The sequence below is a fragment of the Castanea sativa genome, chromosome 11 (genome assembly GCF_040712315.1).
Source record: "Castanea sativa cultivar Marrone di Chiusa Pesio chromosome 11, ASM4071231v1".
Classification (NCBI taxonomy): Eukaryota; Viridiplantae; Streptophyta; class Magnoliopsida; order Fagales; family Fagaceae; genus Castanea; species Castanea sativa.
The window spans coordinates 53,843,402-53,862,996 of record NC_134023.1 but is presented as its reverse complement, the minus strand read 5'-3'; the positions used below and the strand labels follow the sequence as shown (position 1 = coordinate 53,862,996).

The window sequence follows — 19,595 nt, the reverse complement described above, 5'->3', positions numbered from 1 at the left end:
CAAAAGTTTTATGATTAGATAGAAACAAAGGAGAGCCCAGGTAAATCAATCTGTAGGAATTGTTTACCCACTCCTTTTCATTAAAGGAGAACCTACGTTCAAATCGCCTTTCCATCTATTCTAAATTTAGCGCAAAGTGGGGTGGATGGGTGGGGAAGTTAAGAAAAGTAATCTAGAAAATTAGGGTACAAATATATTAATCTTGGGAACAAATCAGACGCAATTTACATCCAATGCTCTAGTGCACTAGAAGAGACATGGACACTTAAATGGCCACGTCAGCTCAGTGTCCTGTCCAGTGCACAATAGGCACTAGATTGAATGCTTGACTCGTGTAGGAAACAGGCACAAAACATATGGTTTTCTACTAACTCCTTCTACAATGCAAATACAAATCCTGGTTATCTATTGCACAAAAAAAGGTCTGGCTAGGGAAATCTGCAAATTGAGTGATTATGAGTCGGGTAGGCTCGGATTGACGCTCAATTCGACACTCAACCTTTTTTGATAAGTAACGTAAAATATTATAATAAAATAGCCAACCTGAGTACATTGGAAATGTACTATGGGGGCGAAAGTTAGGAACCAAAATTACAACGATAAAGTAAAATAGGAAGGGAAAAAAAATCGGACAGAGCCACACTCCATTCAAGAAGAGTAGGAAAGGAAAAAAAAAAAAAAAAACCAGTTTGGTAATGTTGTTCTAGTAATGTTTAAGTTACTAGTAAAATAGGAAGGGAAAAAAAAATGAGACAGAGCCACACTCCATTCAAGAGTACGCAAGAAAAAAAACCCGTTGGTAATGTTGTTCTAGTAACGTTGTTTAAGTTATGTGGAAATACGTGTAGGTAACAAAGTGTTGTGGAAATACGTGTTGTGTTATTTAAATAACGAAAACTATTATTTAAATACCCCTACCAAACACCCCCCTTAATCTCTAGTATAGATCGTTCACATCCCTCAAAACTTATAGCATTCATTTCACACCAAATACATTACATCAAGTAATGCAGCACAAACCTCCAAAAGTCTATGTTGCAATGTCGTCCAAACTTACCCAGCTAAAACTCCAACAATTCAATAACCTTATGTGGCATAACCCAATGAATCCCAAATAAGCAAAACACCAAAGACCACAAATCAACACTCAACCTGACCTCTTTGGGTGATGAACGGTTAATTAATGGTGTGCCGGGGAGTTGGAGCTTGACCTAACATTGAGATCTAGCCTAGGAGCTCGATGCCGACATTGAGCCCACAAGCTCAACCTTGACCTTATCTAGATTTGATCCTCCTCGACTAGTCACCATCATTGTCAAGATGGGGTCAAGATTGAGCTTTTTTTGGAACAATGGCCACCAACCGATTGCAGATGAGTTCTTGTAAGAAGACTAAGAGAGAATTAATGATAAATGAAAAAACGAAGACAAAAAAAAAATTAAAAAAGAGTGGTGTAAAAGGATAAGGAAAGTGTAAAAGGTTAAGGAGGACAAATGACATCAGATGTTAAGGAAATCTCAAAAAATTAATTAATGCATGCCACATTTCAACCATAAATGATTAAATAGTTTTTCGGATATGGTGAATGGGAAATTTTATTTATTTATTTTGGACCATTATCACAATTTGAACAAAACAAAACATTTTTAATATTAATTCCTTTCATGTTAGTTTCAATAACAATTAAGAATGTGGCAACAATAAATTAATGAATTTGCCTAATTGTGAATAATATGTTCTGGAAGCTCATTTTAAATTGTCCTTAACTATACAATTCACTAGAGATTTTGAACAATTAAAGGACTTCCAAATTTTTTTTTAAAACAATATGCAAATAATTGGTTCACTTATAATCTTATGTACACTTGGAAACATGAAAATATATCAATTGCCAAAGGATAGGCATAAGTTATCACATTACAATATAAGACATTTAAATCCACCTCCCCATATTAACAGTGCAGCATGAACAACATCTCATCATATGTGAACTGAGAAAAATCTGAAGATGTAGTGTTAATAGAGGCGAGAACCTGGATGCTCTTATCCTCAGCTCATTAAAAATCCGGCCAATTTGTAGTCCATGGCAATAGTCAAATTTTAAACAGTGTGCTTTGAACTCCTTTCTGGGGTTGTTGATGTTATTCTCTGAGTATCAGTCTCAACTAATAACTAGATTTTCTTGGTTGCTTTTTTCACTTTTGATCTTGGCCATCTGCGAAGTCAGCAGCTCATGCACTCTAACCTTCAACTGCAGAGAAAAAAAAGGTTCTAAATTGAAAGTCACCAGGAAAAATTGGAATCCAAATGTTGAAAAAGAATCTATCAAGAAATACACAAAAGTGAAGTTTGAAGATGCATGGGTTACAGTTAAAATTAGAACAAGAATGTTCTAGAGTTATTATGTAAATACTACAACATCAATATTAACCAAGCCTCAATCCCAAAATTTTCTGGCTTAACTATAAATCCTCATCAAAATTCATCAAGTTTGGCTACAAACATTCTTTTTTGCCATTATATTGGATGTGAAGTCATATTTTTTGTTACTTTGACATGTTCTTTTTTATTACTTGTACTAATGTTATTTTTATCTTTCTCTACCTTTTTTTTTTTTGATAAGTAAAAGTTTATTGATCTCAAAAAAGGTGGAACACCCTAGTACACAGGGAGTGTACAAGGAGTCAAACAATCAAGAACAAAAATTACAAGCATCTAAGAAATCAAGAAAAGATGAAAATGATTGGTTCCGCAAGGCAGCCAACCAATCCATTAAAGTTCTAAAGAAATCAATCCATATTTTTTCAAGGAGTCAACCAATCCATATTTTTTCACTCAACTTGATTCAACTCACTATTTTTTACTAGTGCATTAATCGTTCTCCTCTAAACATGGCCAAACCACCTCAAACGAGTCTCCCTCATCTTTTCACCAATACAACTACCCCTATCTTAAAGTGGAATTCCTCATTTAGAATCCTAGCTTTTCTTTTATTTTCACTTGCCCATCTTAACATTCTCATCTCAGCTTCACTCATCTTATGAATATGTTGATTCCTAACAGCTCAACATTTAGTACCATTGAATATAACTAGTCTTATAATAGTTCTATAAAATTTTCCCTTTAATTTAATAGATATTCTATGATCACACAAACTTTTAACGTGCTTCCCCACTTCATCCACTCCACCCTTATCTTATGATTTACATCATCTTCAATCTTTCCATCTTTATGAATTACTGATCCAAGATATCAAGAGCTCTTGCCCTTTAGTATCTCTTGACCATAGAATCTTTCCTCTTTGTTTATTTTATAGGTAAAAATAATTTTATTGAGATGAGCCTACCTCGTGAAAATAGTCACAAAGTAGCCTAAAGAATTACAATTGGAAATATATCTACATATGGATCGAGTCTATAAAGGAATGAACAAAGTTATTATCTGCAAGAACCAATACAAAAGACCACTCATAAAGAGAACTAATGAAGAATGCTTGCAATTGAGTTGAAGTGCACTCTACATCTTCAAAAGTAAGCAGATGAAAAGTAGCATGAATAACTAAGCAATGATTCACAATGTAAAGCACTCCACATCTTCTTATACTATGTAAATGATTCTATAAATTCACACATAAACTAAGCAAAACTAGCACACATAAAAATCAATTTACTTTGTGTATAGTCCCAAAAATTCACGATACCTATGAATGGAGAAGAAAATATAAGAAACAAAGGGTGTTACATTTACATTTCTGCACTACCTATAGAATACCAAAGGCAATTAAGAGATTTTTTTGCAAAATGAAATTGCTCATAAATTCAAATTCAAATAAAAGAAATCAGATCAAGACTATTTTTAGGGCCTAAATTTTCAAAAAATGTTTTTTTATAGGTAAATTTTCATAAAATCGTTACCTCGTTGAGACCTGCTTCACTCATTATAGATACATGGATAGCTCCATCAGGTCCCAATTTACGGTATCTTGCCAGCTCAACATGATCAGGAGTATCATCATCTGTGATGAAGACCACAGGGGACTTATGCAGCAAATCACATTTGGACACAACATCAAGCCACAGATGGCCACCAAACCTTTCCTTTATTTCTTTGTATATTACAAACTACAGAATCCATCATCAAGAAACCAAAAAGAAAATGTCATTAAAAGACAAATTTCACAAAGATAACAATGAAATTCTCTTTCTTAAACCTCCACTCCCCTCCCATCTCCCAAAAAAAACAAAAGAAAGAAAAGGGAAAAATAAATAAAGAATTAAAGATTCACAATGTAACAAAAACAAATTGACATGTTAGAATTATGGTTAAATAATCAAATTCACCATTTTCTAAGGACTTAAGCTTTTGGGACAATGAGTAATTCATTATGGTATCAAAGCAAATGGTCATGAGTTCAAACTCTGTCTATACTTTGCCTCCCATTTAAAAAATCCCACATGTTAGAACTCTCTTATTATAGGGGAGTCTCAGGCCATATGAGAGGAAAAGTGTTAGAATTATGGTTAAATGATTGAATTTAACATTTCCTAACAACTTAAACTTTTGGGATAATTAGTATTTTATCAAATGAAATGTCAAAATTTCCTCTCAATCTCCGTGCATATGTAGCATGAATAAGAGAGTTAAAATTGAAATCCAACTATCAACCAAAATCAGGCCACAATTGTTGATCCAGCCACTCCTGCCCAATAATTGCTTAAAACATTCAAACCATATATATATATATATATATATATAAATTTTTTTTTTCTTCTTCTTCCCAAGATTATAAATATAAACTGAGTTTCATGGATACCATATACAAAACTTCTGTAAAGGGAATTGGGGAGGATAAAATGAGCTGGAAACCATATAGAACTAAGGGGTTTATGGTTAATGCTTATTATTGTCTGCTAGTGAGCTCTAATGATTTATGTTTTCCTTGGAAAAGCACATGGAAGCATAAGATCCCCTCTCGAGTGACTTTCTTTGTTTGGACTGCAGCTTGGGGGAAATGTTTGACGATTGATAATTTAAGAAAAATGAAAGTTTGGATAGTGGGCTCTAATAATTTAAGAAAAAGGGATGTTTGACGATTGTGCAAGTGTAATGGTGAATCAATTGACCATCTTTTCCTTCATTGTCCAGTTGCCATGGACTTGTAGTCTATGGTTTTGGGCTTACTTGAAGTAAGTTGGGTTATGTCAAAGTCAATTGTGGGGCTGCTAACTTGTTGGCAAGGACGGTTTGGTAGTTATCGGAATGGTCATATATAAATAATCGTTCCCCATTGTCTCATGTGGTGTCTTTGGAGGGAAAGAAATAGTAGGTACTTTGAAGATAATGAGAGATCTATTTCAAACCTCAAGTTATTTTTCTTTAGAACCTTAGTAGATTAGTTGTGTGCTTTGCAAAACCAATCTTACTCTTCCTTTCTTGATTTTCTAGATTTTTGCAATTTTTGCACTTGATTTCTTTGACCCCATTACACTTCCTGTGTACTAAGGCGTCCTTTTTTTTATATCAATAAATCTTATTACTTATAAAAAAAAATAAATAAATAAAAAAACCTCAACTTAAAGAAGAGAAGGTGAGGTCTTATATAGATTACATCCCATTGGATTCTTTAGGATTATTGATAGGATTATAATCAGTAGGACCAAAATATTATATAATACCTGATCAGAAGGTGAGGTCCCACATTCTCCAGAGAGGTCATGAACATATAATACTGCAGTAGGCAAATGAGATAGGACAGCAAGTGTCAACTTTTCCAAATTATTCCTGTCCTCTGCAGATCCAAGCAAGAAAAAAATGAAATAACATACTACAGCTAGAAAATATACAAGCAAAAGAACCAAACACCACCCCTCTGTATATGAAGAAAAGAACTATATTGACAATAAAATACTATCTCTAAATTATCACGTTTCAGGCAAGCAATCCAAGGCAATTCATGGATTTGTCCTTAGAGCATTTAACCAAACTTTTTTTTTTTTGCAATGTATAGTTGAAACAATCAAAAGCAAAGCAGAATCTACTTTGTGTTTGTGTCTTTGAGTGAACTGTAATTAAATTCTTTTCCCAAACTTAGGATGTTTATGTGCAAAAAAGTAAGACTGTAGGAGTTAATCCAATCCACTTTCCTTATACTGTTTTCTTTACCAAAACAATCCTTAAAAGCTTATATCATCACTGGAAATGGAATCATTGCAAGAAAGAAAAAATCATAATATTAGAAAATATTCAAATTTACAGCATTTCAATAAATACTCAAAATTTGACCTGTTCTTGCAACTAGATATAATCATTCAAATGCCATCAGAACAGAATGAAACAACTTCATTCCTACAAGAAACTAAACATTCACCGACTTTGGTCGTGCTTCAGTTATCTCAGCATCATCCAACTCCTCAACAATGTAGACTATTTAACTGCATCAGTAACCTCAAAAAGGGGGCTGTAGTTTCTAAAAACCTAGCATACTAAAGCTATGCACCGTAGAAGAACCAGTGATCACATGGAAAACTGGTCAAACAATGGACTCTATTAGAATAATGGTTAAATGATGGACTTAAAGCTTTTGGGACTAATAGTAGTTCATCATGATATCAAAATAGGTGGTCCTAAGTTTGAACCCTATCTCCACTCTATTTTTCATTTAAAAGTGAAAAATCAACGACTTGGGCCCTGTTTATTGAGGAGTCTGAGCCCACACATGATAGGAAAAGTGCTAAAATTTAAATAGAAGCACAGCATTCTTTTATTGTCAATAAAGTAATAAACGGATGAGAATATGAGACATGGGTTTAAAAGTCGTTGCTACTTGAAAGTTGAATGGTTGATCCAACACTGTTATTTTAGCAAATGAAAAGAAGCAACTTGCAATTTGAAGTACTTCCAATGTCATCATAACCTAGAAATTAAGATATACATCAAAATTAGTAACCTTCTGTATACTCTGTTTACATTTCCTCTCAAATAACTAGAAAGTATACTCATATATCAATCAAGTTGGAAGCAAAGCTAAACAATTTGATCAAAATTTAACTATCTTAAAAGTAGGACCCTTAATAAGTCAAGACTAGACATGGTCATCTGAGTCTCCTTCAAACCTTGAAGATTTTCCAATAAGCCATCGTGCTTTTGAAACAATTAGATGTATGCAGAAAAACATCTAATTTTTCTTTTGACATACAAAATAGATGCTCCTCCACTATGACTGTGCATTTGATCACTATGACTGACAAGAACAGTGACAAAGGCACACTACACATTCATTGCGAGGAAAGAAAAAAAGAAGCACAAGTCTTACCATCACATCTCTTCAGTAGGCCAGGAGTGTCTGTCACCTGTGGTTGATTTTAAAGATGTTACTAAAAATGAATAAATCTCGAATAAAAATAGCATTACACATCGTAGACAGAATGATGACCTGAAAATTCTGGTAGTTAAAAGCTATATGACCCATTAGTATTCCTCTTGTCGTGAAAGGATAGTTGCAGATCTGAAACAGAAGAAGGGATTGAAGGGGGGGAATAAAGAAGTTGGCAGTTAGCAGCAAAATATGATATTTTGTATAAAATCTTTTTTTTGTGAAGTAGACTAATATCTTAATTAACTAGTTAAAAATATATAAATTAAAAACTTTGTATTAGAGTTCTTAAATGAAAATTAGAGCACCAATAATAAGAATCCATTGTGAATCTTTTGGCCATTATGTCTATAGTATTGCTTTAATTGCAAGATCTAAGAATGCTTGAACTTAGCTTGTTAACACTCTTTATTTAAAGCATTAGCATTAACTTTAAGGATGTGTAACCAGCACAATAAATGAGCACATATAACCATCAATAATTCTGCAACAACCTCTGGCTTCCCTGTAGAGAGTATCCGGACCAAAGATGACTTCCCCACATTAGGAGCTCCAACAAGACAGAGTGTTGGTGTTTCCAGATCAACAACAGGCATTGCCCGTAGAGTCTACAAAAGTTAAACATTATGAAAAAAGACACCATCAGGCCAATGACCACTAGTTCAAATGGGACTTTCTCCTCCCTCAATTATGGGATGGAGGGTAAAGCCGTACATCCAAGACCATGTGGCCTGTGTGTAATTATCGATTAAAAAATTGAAAACAAGACACTGTAAGAAAAAAACTTCACTAATAACTCAATTAGTCAGACAAATATAATACATACATACATACATACATAGTGGTTAACTTATGGGGAGGGGGGGGGGGGGGAATTGAAAAACTTCAAGCTGATAAGCACTTAAAATGCATTACTAATACTGATCTGTAGGGAACAAGTAAGAAGAAACTAAGCAAACTGAAAATGTGGACATCCGGAAAAGGCAAAAAGCAACAAGAAACCAATTAAATAAAAACTACAAAATGAACATATCATTCATTGCAGGCAGTAAATGTCCTCAAAGTCCTCCCTTGACTGAACTGTGCATCAAATTGAATTTGTTAATGAATGATTTATTTCCAAAAAAAAAATTTGAATATATATCCATCTATTTTTACATAAATTTACAATGGAATTCTGTCCAAATAAAGTTATGTTCATGTCCACTATTATTTTCCAGGCACCGTAATACTTTCTCTTGTATAAAATATCTGCAATATTGTCATGACACTAACAAAGGGCAAAATGTTGTAAAGCCCTGATCATCTGTCCCTTTAGTCAAACATGCATATTCATGTTAATTCATGCCTTTCAGGATTGGGAATTAAAATTACGGCTACTTTTTTTTTATGATAAGTACTTTCTTTGATTTATTGTATTCTAACTTCCCTTTTCCAGTGGAGGTGAGGATGAAATATGTTGGAGGTTGGTATGGCTTGGAAAATTTGAGGTCCAATCATTTAATGGGGGAGTACGAGGGTCCAATCACTTTTTCTGAAATTCCCTTGGAAAGATTTTGACAACAGATAATCTTTGTAGAGAAAGTTGTTAAGTGTTGATCGGTATTGAATGTTCAAGAATAATTGAATGAAAAAAAGAATTATCGTCCTTTAATCCACTGTTCAGTGGCAAGAGAGCTTTGTGCACTGGGAGATACAGTCATTTGTGTTCTCATTATTTGGTGTCTTATAAATAATGCCAAAAAATGTTGGCAAGGGAGGTTTGGGCATCAAAGTTGTATAGTTATTTGGAAGAATTAAAAACATATTCAAGTTTTTCTCTTCATCTAAGAGTCCTGTTTCACAAGGGAGAATACCTTGGCAATATGTAACAAAGCATCAACAGCTTTTCCTTCATGACTGAAAATCTCTTCAATTTTCTTCCTACCCTGCAGTCAAAGTCAAAGTAAACAAAATAATTTCATTGATGTGAACGGAAAATGTATTCTGCATAGAGACAAGAGCTCACCTCACTCAGTCTTTCCTCTGCTTCTCGCTTCGTTAAAGACTGCACAAGACACAAGCATGTTTAACGGGCAACAAACAGAAAAAATGCAGAAGGAACAAAAATTCCATATCCATGATTACAACATGGAAAGTTTTGTACTAAGGGTGCGTTTGTTTCGACAGTAAAGCAATTCCGGAAAATGTTTTCAGGAAAGGAAAATATTTTCGGGAAAGGAAAATATTTTTAGATGTTTGGTGGCATTTTAAAAAATACTTTGGAAAATATTTTCAAGTGTTTGGTAACATTCTGAAAATGCAAATTTTTTATTGATTTCTCACATTTTCTCAACCATTTTCTCACATTCCAAACAAATTTTATAATAGAACATTACAATCTATCAACTTCTAAACAAACAAAAATCAAATAAAACACCATGGCCAAATCAAATTAAACTGAGAGAGGGAGGTGAGACAGGGAGGAGGAAGAGGGAGATCGGTGGGTCACCGATCTCGCCGGCGCAATCATGCGCGTCGATCTCGCCGGGCGCGAGCTCGACGGCGCAAGATCGCGCCTCAATCTCGCCCTGCGCGAGCTCGACGGCGCGAGATCGCACGACGATCTCGCCCGGCGCAAGCTCGATGGCGCGAGATCGCGCCTCGATCTCGCCCGGCGCGAGCTTGATGGCGGGCCTTTGGGTTGAGGACGGCGTGGTCTTGGCTTCACCGGCGATCTCCCTCTAGCTCTCTCTCTCTTTTCTGGTGTGGGTTGTTGCTCTCTCCCTCTCCTTCTCTTTCTCTGTTTTCCAACGAAAAACTCAATTTGAAGGTAAAAAAGACATGGAAAATATTTTCCGGGTGGGGAGGGCAAATTTTACGGTCAATGGTTCCTCTTTTCCGTTTGACCAAAATTTCCGGTGTTGCCAAACACCCGCAAATGCTGAAAACATTTTCCGGAATTGCTTTACTGTTGAAACAAACGCACCCTAAGAGATTTACAAATAGACAGACATATTCAAAGTTACATTCATCACAAGCAGAAAGAAGAATTGCCAACAAGATAGATGATCAAATCATTGTTTGAGCAATAATAATAGATTGAGCTTGATGGAAGTGAAGTTAGGAAATTAACATTACCTGAATGTTCTTGCCTCTGTGAGAGCATAAAAGAATTTAATTATCTCGCACAGAGTGACAAGGAAAGAAATAGTTAAGATGGTAATTGTAAAGCCATTTTTTCTTTTCTTTTCTTTCCTTTTAGGCTGTTTAGATACTTATTGCGTCCTATCTGCTGCAACCCTATTGTTAAATTCATAACAGCCCAGGCAAAAGCCACAATCAATATCTACACTAAATCAAAGGGATAAGAACCATTGTTCCTGTACAAAACTCCTTAATATCTACATAAAGACCCAAAAACAAAAAACCATGGTTGACACTAGTAAGGTTGTATGCAGTAACATTGTTTGAGAAATAAAAAAATTCAACTCAGCAGCACATAAAGGGGCACAAATCTAGTACATGGGGGGGAGTATACAAAGAAAATGCCCAAAGAAAGAAACAATAACAAAGTAAAGATACAGGTAAGACTAATAAACGCACAAGGTATCTAGGAACTCTAGACAGTCTACCGTTTAAAAACAAAAATGGAGGATGTTGTTTATTGTTACATTTTTTAAAGAAAAACAATTTCCCACTGTATTAGTCATCTGTTGTTGAGATTGACTGCTAAATTTATTAAGTTCCTATTTAAAACTTTTAAAACACGTGCAGATGATGAGCTAGCTCAAATGGCACCTCCTTCCCTTCTAAAAAGTAAGGTGGAAGGTGAGATCGTGGATTCAAGGCCCACCAAATGATGCAAACGATAAAAATAAACATTTAAAAAATTATAATACATGTGACAATTATATGATAGAAATATAATTACGAAGCAATTAGTTCTATATAAGTATTGAATTTATTTAAGAATAAGAGGGTATGCAAATACATATATTCACTAAAACTGCAATACATTTCCTGAAAAGAAGCAAAAAACTCTTGTTTCCACCCCAACAAGCAACTTAAGTTCCCCCTTGTGGTTCAGTCATTCCTTTCAACTTCATCAAAACCAAGTTATAACCTCCATCTTCTATAAGTAACTAGTATCTATTTTAGACAATTACTATGCCATTTATGATCAAACCCCAAGATTTGTCAAATTTTTTTTTTTTGTTAAAGATTTGTCAATTGTGCTAGAGGTCTGATCCATCATAGCATTTTTTTTTTAACTCCTGAAAGATCATGTGAATGCATATGAAGTTAAAATTATATATGAACCTACAATTCAGAGCATGTCTTATGTAATCATCAGGGACAACATGCAGGACAACAATCAATTTATTGCATAATATGGGATCCCCTAAGTTACACTAGAAGGTGAAAAAATAACTTTTTTTTCCCAATAGTACAGGTTTCAACATGGCTTGGAGCAAGCCAAAGATTGAATCTTATATTAGCAATACCCATATTTGACCACATAAGAAAATAAGGATACTCCACAAGTGACACAACAGCACTTAGATTTGATTGAAGATTCCAACCTTGGCACAGAGAGAAGCATGTTCCTTTCCAACAGATACCACATTCTTCCTCAGAGCATTAACCTTTGCCAAAACCTATCAAACCATGAGTAAATATGCAATCAGCAAATATATAAAGGAATTCTACACACAGTCAACATGTCTGGTGGTATAGACAAATGTGAATGCCTCAAATGTCTTAGAATTAAATTCTCTTGCACTGTAAATAGTCAGAAAGCTGACCAGGATTCTACATAAAAAAATGGAACTTCTTTCTAAATCCAAACAGCCTAAAAAGAAAACAAGAACAAGAACAAGAACTTATTACACTCGCCATGTTACTTGTTCAATAAAACAGGAAAATACTATTATTATACTAGATTATATTTGTAGTCAGCACGCATGCAAACGCGCGCGCACACACACATATATATGGTTATTTTAATAAATCTACTACTGGAACATCATCATCGATCCTTTCAAAAGTGGCAGAAGAGCCATGGGTGTTTACAGTGGGTAAACCCCATTGCAAAGGTCCAAAGTTGCCCAAAATTGCTTTTATAAACTGTTGACAATGAGTTAATAACAATTACCTCTTCATAATTTCCATCACCAAGAGTCAATTCAATAAGTGATCGTTCATATGGGTGAAGGTATTTCTTCTTTGGAAAATTCTCCAGATACGTCCTTAAGGGAACTGCAATTTCCTGAAGATGAAAACAGGAAGCTATGATATCAGAATTGAACAGTTATTCCATATAGGAAGCAGAAAATAGAAAATGAGTTTGTTCTATAGAATAACATGATAGATATAAAGTTAAGAACAAACTTTCATCAGTGCATCAAGTTGTTTTGCACCTCTATTTCTCTCTCGCTTTGCAATATTGGGAATGCCTACAAAATGAATATACTAAAAATCAAGGTTAGCAGCAAGTTTTACAAACCAAGTTTCATCTATTTATCAATGTCATGTACAATCAGATGTGTCAGTGATGAAGAAAAAAAGACTGCCCCCAACAAGTACCCTTCGTAGGTGAAACCCTTTTTGCCTTTTTCAGTGCCGAATAAAGTATATCAACAGATGGCATCACTATGGGCAGCTTTTGAAATGCACCAACTGTATCAAGTTGTGCTGATGACTTGTCCTAAAATTAGAACATTGGAACCACAACCACCATTAATTCTTTTGCTAAGTAAGGAGAATGATAAACACAATAAAACATAGAAAGAAAGCTGAGAGATCATTGAGTCGAAAAGGAAACTTAGCGAACAAAAATTTAATAGAAACCAAGAATACCTAAAGGGATTGGCACTTCACTAATTACAAATTTGTTCTTAATTTCATAAGGTTCAACGTTACTTTAGTTAATCATTTTTCAGATACACCAAGCAATCATCAATGCTTTGATTACACTCTATACAGCACTTACTGCTATGGACACAAGTAAAATTATTCAGTTAACCAGTCCGCATTAGTTTGCTCCATATATTCTAGAAACCCTTAACATAATAATCTCATATGATCAAATGGTATATGGATACACTAGAATGTTGGTGGCTCCACCTAGACATCTACATGAATGAATGTTATTTCTTAGTTGGCAGGCCAACAATCAGAAGTTGTTAACTGCATAAGTGCCAAAAATTTGAAATTCAAACCAGTCCTTCATAAGATTCTAAAGGCCCATCCCAAAGATCTTCTTGACTCTCTCAAAACTAACCATACTTTTCATTCCAAAAACTCCACTCCACCATGTGTTTTCTTACCCAACCCCACCAAAGCTTTGATCACACTGCTTACTAATGAGGCCCAAAGCTTTCCCGACTTTTTAAAAGAACATAGCCCCCCCCCCCCCCCCCTCCAAAAAAAAAAAGCTTACTAACCTCCTTAGGTTAACCTTCATCTGATTCCTCCAAGCTGACTCTACTAGAGTCAAATCATCCATCCCTCCCTTAAAGTAAAAAAAATTTTGTTTCAGAAAGGCACCTCTTCATTTCCACTCCATGTGAGACAACTTCCCATTAACAATGGGCAAAACTTAGGTACAGATTCTCAGGTGGTGTACATTATGTTTCCCAATTAGATTCAAACACATGGATGTATTGACTAATAAAGCACAAACAGTGTTACCTTTTCCAAGGACAATTAAAATCAAGGCAGTTATATGTTTGAATTTGATTGGAAAATTAAACGTACTACAACTAAGGTCTTATACCTAAGTTTATCCTTAACAATTTGCATTCCAAAACACTTTTTAACCAAAAAAAAAAAACCTTCTTTGACACTTATTTGCACATTTGCATACAAAGAAGTAACACTTGAAGCATGTTATTAAAACACAGTAACAAATTCCAAGTGAGATAAAACTAGCAAGTCCATTTGTATGTAAATAAATGAAAAATAAATAAATAAAATCATTGGTTTTTATCTATCCTTGTATCTTATCCATACCTTTATTTCCTTTTCTTCTTTAGTTTGTGCAGTGGGCACATAACTTGCATTGACAACTTCATAAGTAGTAGTTTGCACGTTTTTACAAAAGTGGAGAGTTGGATAAACTCTCCAACCAGGTATCATATACAAACCTGCATTAGTATTCCAAGGCAGAAGCTTATTCATAACTGAGAAGAAAATATTTCAATGTAAAATTAAAAAAAAAATCAAAGACTTTGAAATACAATAATAAAAAAAAGGGTTTTTAAGATAAACCCACATCAAATAATCAGGAATGTTTTTAAAGCATTCAAAAAAAAAAAACAGCGATTTCAAAGAGAGAGAGTGAGAGTGAGAACCTCTATGGGATTTGGAGGAGCCGAAAAGAAAACTGGTGGAAGGAGCATGGCATAGTTGGAAGAGAGTGTAGGCCTTACTCATCTTCTTTTTCTTCTTTAATAGAAGTCTTTTTGATTTTGCAAAGAAAGAAGATGCAAATCGTTTCTGGGTTTTAGCTTATACTGAGTGAGTCTGAGGTTTTAGATAGTTTTTTTTTTTTTGAGAAGCTGGGGTTTTAGATAGTTTGTTTTACTTACAATCACAGAAAAAATTGCAAACTAACACCAATTCCCAAACAATTTCGTTAGTTAGCATCTTTTCCAAACTATTTAAGAAAAAACGCAGACTTGAACGATGAAGAAAGAAGAAGGCAGAGATGTTGAGAAAAGAAACAACGCAAGATCAACAATAATGAAGAAGAAAGAAGCAACCCAGCAGAGAAGACAACGCAGAGATCAACAACGAAGAAGAAAGAAGCAACGATGCAAAACCCAGCAACCCAGGCGGCGGCTCCAAGCGACGGAAATAGGCGGACTGAACTTGTACACCTCCGATTCTCACTCTCTCTCTCTCTCTAAACCAGACTTGCAAAAAAATCCTCACACCTTCGTTGCTGCTTACTTCGGCTCAAAATAACGTTTTTTATTTTTTTTTTTTTTAAGAAACAAAATAAAAACTACAACTTTGTTAGGGGCACATATGAAATTAGTATTAAATTTTTTTTTTTTTAAGTTTTCTATTTATTTCTGATTTTCCATTTCTCTTTCTAGGATATGAGATGTAATTGTAGAATAAAATCAACTTTAAATCTTTAGAATAATAAAGTTTGATTTATCAATAACACTATTGCGGTTTTACTAAATAATATAATCATCCTATCAAAAAAAAAAAAAAAATATATATATATATATATATATCTTTTCCTTTTAAGAGGATTCCGAAAATTTATATATATGTTTGATTCATTGAACTGGTTTGTGTTACATTCTTGGGATCCGAATGGTTGCCCACTTTCTAATATTGTGAATTGTTACCGGACTGAAACAGGAGTTCAATGAACCTAATTAACCACTAACATTAACTGTAAAGTGTTAATATTAACAGATAGAAACAATTAAATTCAGTAAGAACCAATTGCAATACAAAATTCTATTTGAATTTAACCATTTCACTATCAAATTCATGTATAATCATTTCAAAATTCTTAAACACATTATTATTATGTATTGTTATTTAATATGATACTATGAACCTTAAAAAATCATTTTATTATGAATAGTAAATGAAATGTCATAACACTATTTAAAAAAAATGAATACTTTAAAACATCTTCCTAATGGCATATTGGTTGAAATCTTTTCGAAAGTGGGCAAAGATTCGGCAAGAGAAACATTAAGTTAAGGTATAAAAAACTATTTCTTCAATTTGTATCTACTTATTTATTTCCCTTTATATAAATTATTCACTCTATTAATTTAATTTTTTCCTTTTTCTTAATTAGTTGCAAACGCTTCAACAAGTTAACAGAAAACAAATTTGTCCTCCAACAAATTCAGTTGACTCCATATTTCAATCATCCAACTCTACTACATGACAAAGACAAAACCCTAATTTTTTCATGTTATGAAGCAGAAAATCCTTATGCGCTATTGATAGTGGGAAGCTACAAATATTTTTTGAATGAAGAAGTCATTGAAAGAAAAAAATTAATTGAAAAACTCTTCCATGTGGCAATTTTATTGCAGCTTATATTTATGGAATCATACTACTTTGTGAGTCAAATCTAAGGTATTGATAACCTTTTGGAAATTTTAAATGATGAACATAGGAAGCATTGGCTTCTAAAATGCTGAAAAATGTTTCGACTACTTACCGCGGAAACTGCCCTGTATCAAATTTCAAACTTTCAAGCATGCCACAAAATTGGAATGGGACATTGGAACCGAGATGAACCTTATCCTTACGGTTATGAAGAATTTGTGGTTACATGCAAAAGATGCTCAATCAACATTGAAATGTTTAAGTTGGTGAATAGGCTTCTTTAATCCTCTTATTATTTAAGTGATACTACAATGAGGGTAAAAAAATAAAATAAAAGAGGATTAAAGAAGCCTATTCACCAACTTATAAATTTCAAAGTCGATTGAGCATCTTTTGCACGTAACCACAAATTCTTCATAACCGTAAGAATAAGGTTCATCTCGATTCCAATGTCCCATTCCAATTTTGTGGCATGCTTGAAAGTTTGGAATTTGATACAGGGCAGTTCCTGCAATAAGTAGTCGAAGCATTTTTCGGCATTTTAAAAGCAAATGCTTCCCATGTTCATCATTTAAAATTTCCAAAAGGTTATTAATGTCTTCAGGATTTGACTCGCAAAGTAGCATGATTCCATAAATATAAGCTGCAATAAAATTGTCACATGGAAGAGTTTTTTCAATTAATTTTTTTCCTTCAACGACTTCTTCATTCAAAAAGTATTTGTAGTTTCCCACTATCAGTAGCGCATAGGGATTTTCTGCTTCATAACATGAAAAAATTAGGGTTTTTTCTTTGTCATGTAGTAGAGCTGGATGATTGAAATATGGAGTTAGTTGAATTTGTTAAAGGACAAATTTGTTTTCTGTTAACTTGTTGAAGCGTTGGCAACTAATTAAAAAAAAAATGAAAAAATTAAATTAATAGAGTGAATAATTTATATAAAGGGAAATAAATAAGTAGATACAAATTGAAGAAATAGTTTTTTATACCTTAACTTAATGTTTCCCAGGAGTGTTGCCAAATCTTTACCGACTTTTGAAAAGATTTCAACCAATATGTCATTAGGAAGATATTTTAAAGTATTCATATTTTTTTTTTTGAAATAGTGTTATAACATTTCATTTACTATTTATAAAAAAATGATTTTTTAAGGTTCATAGTATCATATTAAATAACAATACATAATAATAATGTGTTTAAGAATTTTGAAATGATTATACATGAATTTGATAGTGAAATGGTTAAATTCATATAGAATTTTGTATTGCAATTGGTTCTTAATTTAATTGTTTCTATCCGTTAATATTAACACTATACAGTTAATATTAGTGGTTAATTAGGTCCATTGAACTCATGTTTCAATCCTCTAACAATTCACAGTATTAGATAGTGGGCAACTATTCGGATCCCAAGAATGTAAGACAAACCAGTTCAATGAATCAACCAAAACGAAAATAAATGTAAAACATTGAATCTTAATTGAACCTCATGTTGATCTGTTCAATAACTTGATTTTTTAACTATTGACACAAACTTTTTAGGTTTACTTGATCGACTATATAACAGCTTTTGATCTCTAATTCCAGGGTATTGGAGAACATATCAGACACTATTGTTGCAGTTAATACAATTAATGATAGTACAAATGTTATAACATTAAAATTCATTTCGGGTTACAACCCAATAATCAGGCATGAATGACCACTAAATCATTATTCTTTCACAGTTTTTACATTGGTTCACTAACAATATGCAGCTCCTGGCTGATTGTAGAATATCTCAATTGGTTGCCGAAAATACTGAGGTAAAAAAAAAGATGCAAACATCTACAGCACATGATTAATGTCGTACTGATTTCCCCATTAAATGAAAAGGTTATTTGAACTGAGTCATATGGTTGTATGTTATTCAGCAAAATAGATATTAAAAGATCAAAATCCTAAGCTAGAGTTTTTTGATCAATTTTACTAAAAAAAATTATAAAATGACATAATAATGAATATGATTAATGTCATTTTAATAACACAATAAATCAAATATTTTTGTGACTAATCACACATCAAATTATAAGATTTATGAAATAAAATTTGTAGTTACCTTAGTATCGGTATAAAAAAAACTATAATAGTTATGTGTGTGTGTATATATATTTTTTAATTTCCTTAATGTATATATGATATATACTTATCCCAAATAGAAAAGGCACATTTGCTATATATGGTTTCTCTCAGTGTTTTACTGAATATATTGCAGAAGAGATGGAGTGCGCCAGTCATAATGGATAGAATTCTTGACTACGTTCCAGAGCTAGAAAATGAAATAAAAAAGCTAATCTCAGGAAGAAGGATATGCTATCAGCACTTGAAAACCAGCAAAATCTCGATCAAACCCCACATATAAATGTTCAAGCTCCCACAGTCTCGGTGCATGAAGTTAAAGAAGGCCAAGTGATCATACAAATATGCTTGCAAAAAGATAGAGAAGATGTTCTTTCCAATTTGATGAGGAATCTAGAAGCAGAAGACATGTGCATTAAGAGTGCTTCAACTTTCCATATTTCTGATGATAGTTCCAGCTATCATTTACATGTTGAGGTATGTCTTTAATTTGTTTGTCATCCTACTTTAGTAGGGAAAAATTTAGGTACAGTTTTTTACTTGTAGGGACGGAGCTAAATATTGACCAAAGGGGGGCTATGGCCTCCCACAGCCTCAATAATTTTCAATAAATTGTATGTGTTTTTCTAATCAAAATTAAAAGCTTTAAGAGTTTAGCCTACAACAAAAATGAATTGGCCCTTGAAAGAAAGAAAGAAAAAAAAACCTAATATTTTAAGGAATTAAAAAAAAATTGTAGCACCTCATAAAAAAAATAATAAGATTAGCAATAGGTTATACAAATTTTACAAAAGCCTACTCAAATAGTCAAATTCATTATTTTTATGAAATTTTTTTACTGGTTGTAATACAATTTTCTTAAGGTATGTAACAAAAGAAAATACATTGTCAAATTCAAAGTAGAATATCTATTTAGTATGAGATTCTAATATATATAGTATGAGTGATAAAATATTATTGAAGGAGTTTTAGGCTTTGTCAACTTAGTTTCAACAATGCACTTTTCATTGTATTCAATATGCATAGTT

General features: G+C 33.2%; 1 protein-coding gene across 2 annotated transcripts; it reads right to left on the bottom strand.

Moving 5' to 3' along the window:
- Window positions 1–1,692: 1,692 nt before the first annotated feature.
- LOC142617708 (nucleolar GTP-binding protein 1) lies at window positions 1,693–15,292 on the bottom strand. 2 transcript variants are annotated; one of them, XM_075790664.1, is made up of 15 exons: window positions 14,710–14,924; window positions 14,369–14,502; window positions 12,941–13,061; window positions 12,746–12,810; window positions 12,510–12,623; window positions 11,938–12,012; window positions 9,381–9,419; window positions 9,229–9,300; window positions 7,867–7,980; window positions 7,433–7,504; window positions 7,313–7,349; window positions 5,676–5,788; window positions 3,915–4,121; window positions 3,701–3,760; window positions 1,693–2,251 (listed from the first exon to the last, which is right to left on the bottom strand). In XM_075790664.1, the coding sequence occupies exons 1-14, from the start codon at window positions 14,789–14,791 to the stop codon at window positions 3,701–3,703; spliced, it is 1,305 nt and encodes a 434-aa protein (XP_075646779.1). In that variant the 5' UTR covers window positions 14,792–14,924; the 3' UTR covers window positions 1,693–2,251. The 2 variants fall into 2 exon arrangements, with proteins under 2 accessions (XP_075646779.1, XP_075646778.1); XM_075790663.1 differs by lacking the exon at window positions 3,701–3,760 and having other exon boundaries at window positions 14,710–15,292.
- Between the last annotated feature and the right edge of the window lie 4,303 nt (window positions 15,293–19,595).

Bases quoted from the DNA above. Each gene is read 5' to 3' on its own strand.
- LOC142617708 (XM_075790663.1), bottom strand. From the start codon at position 14,791: ATGAGTAAGGCCTACACTCTCTTCCAACTATGCCATGCTCCTTCCACC. The intron at 9,420-11,937 runs GTTGGAATCTTC...TGTCTTGTGCAG, and splicing joins ATGCTTCTCTCTGTGCCAAG to TCTTTAACGAAGCGAGAAGC. The intron at 5,789-7,312 runs GTAAGACTTGTG...TTGGATCTGCAG, and splicing joins CCTACTGAAGAGATGTGATG to AGGACAGGAATAATTTGGAA.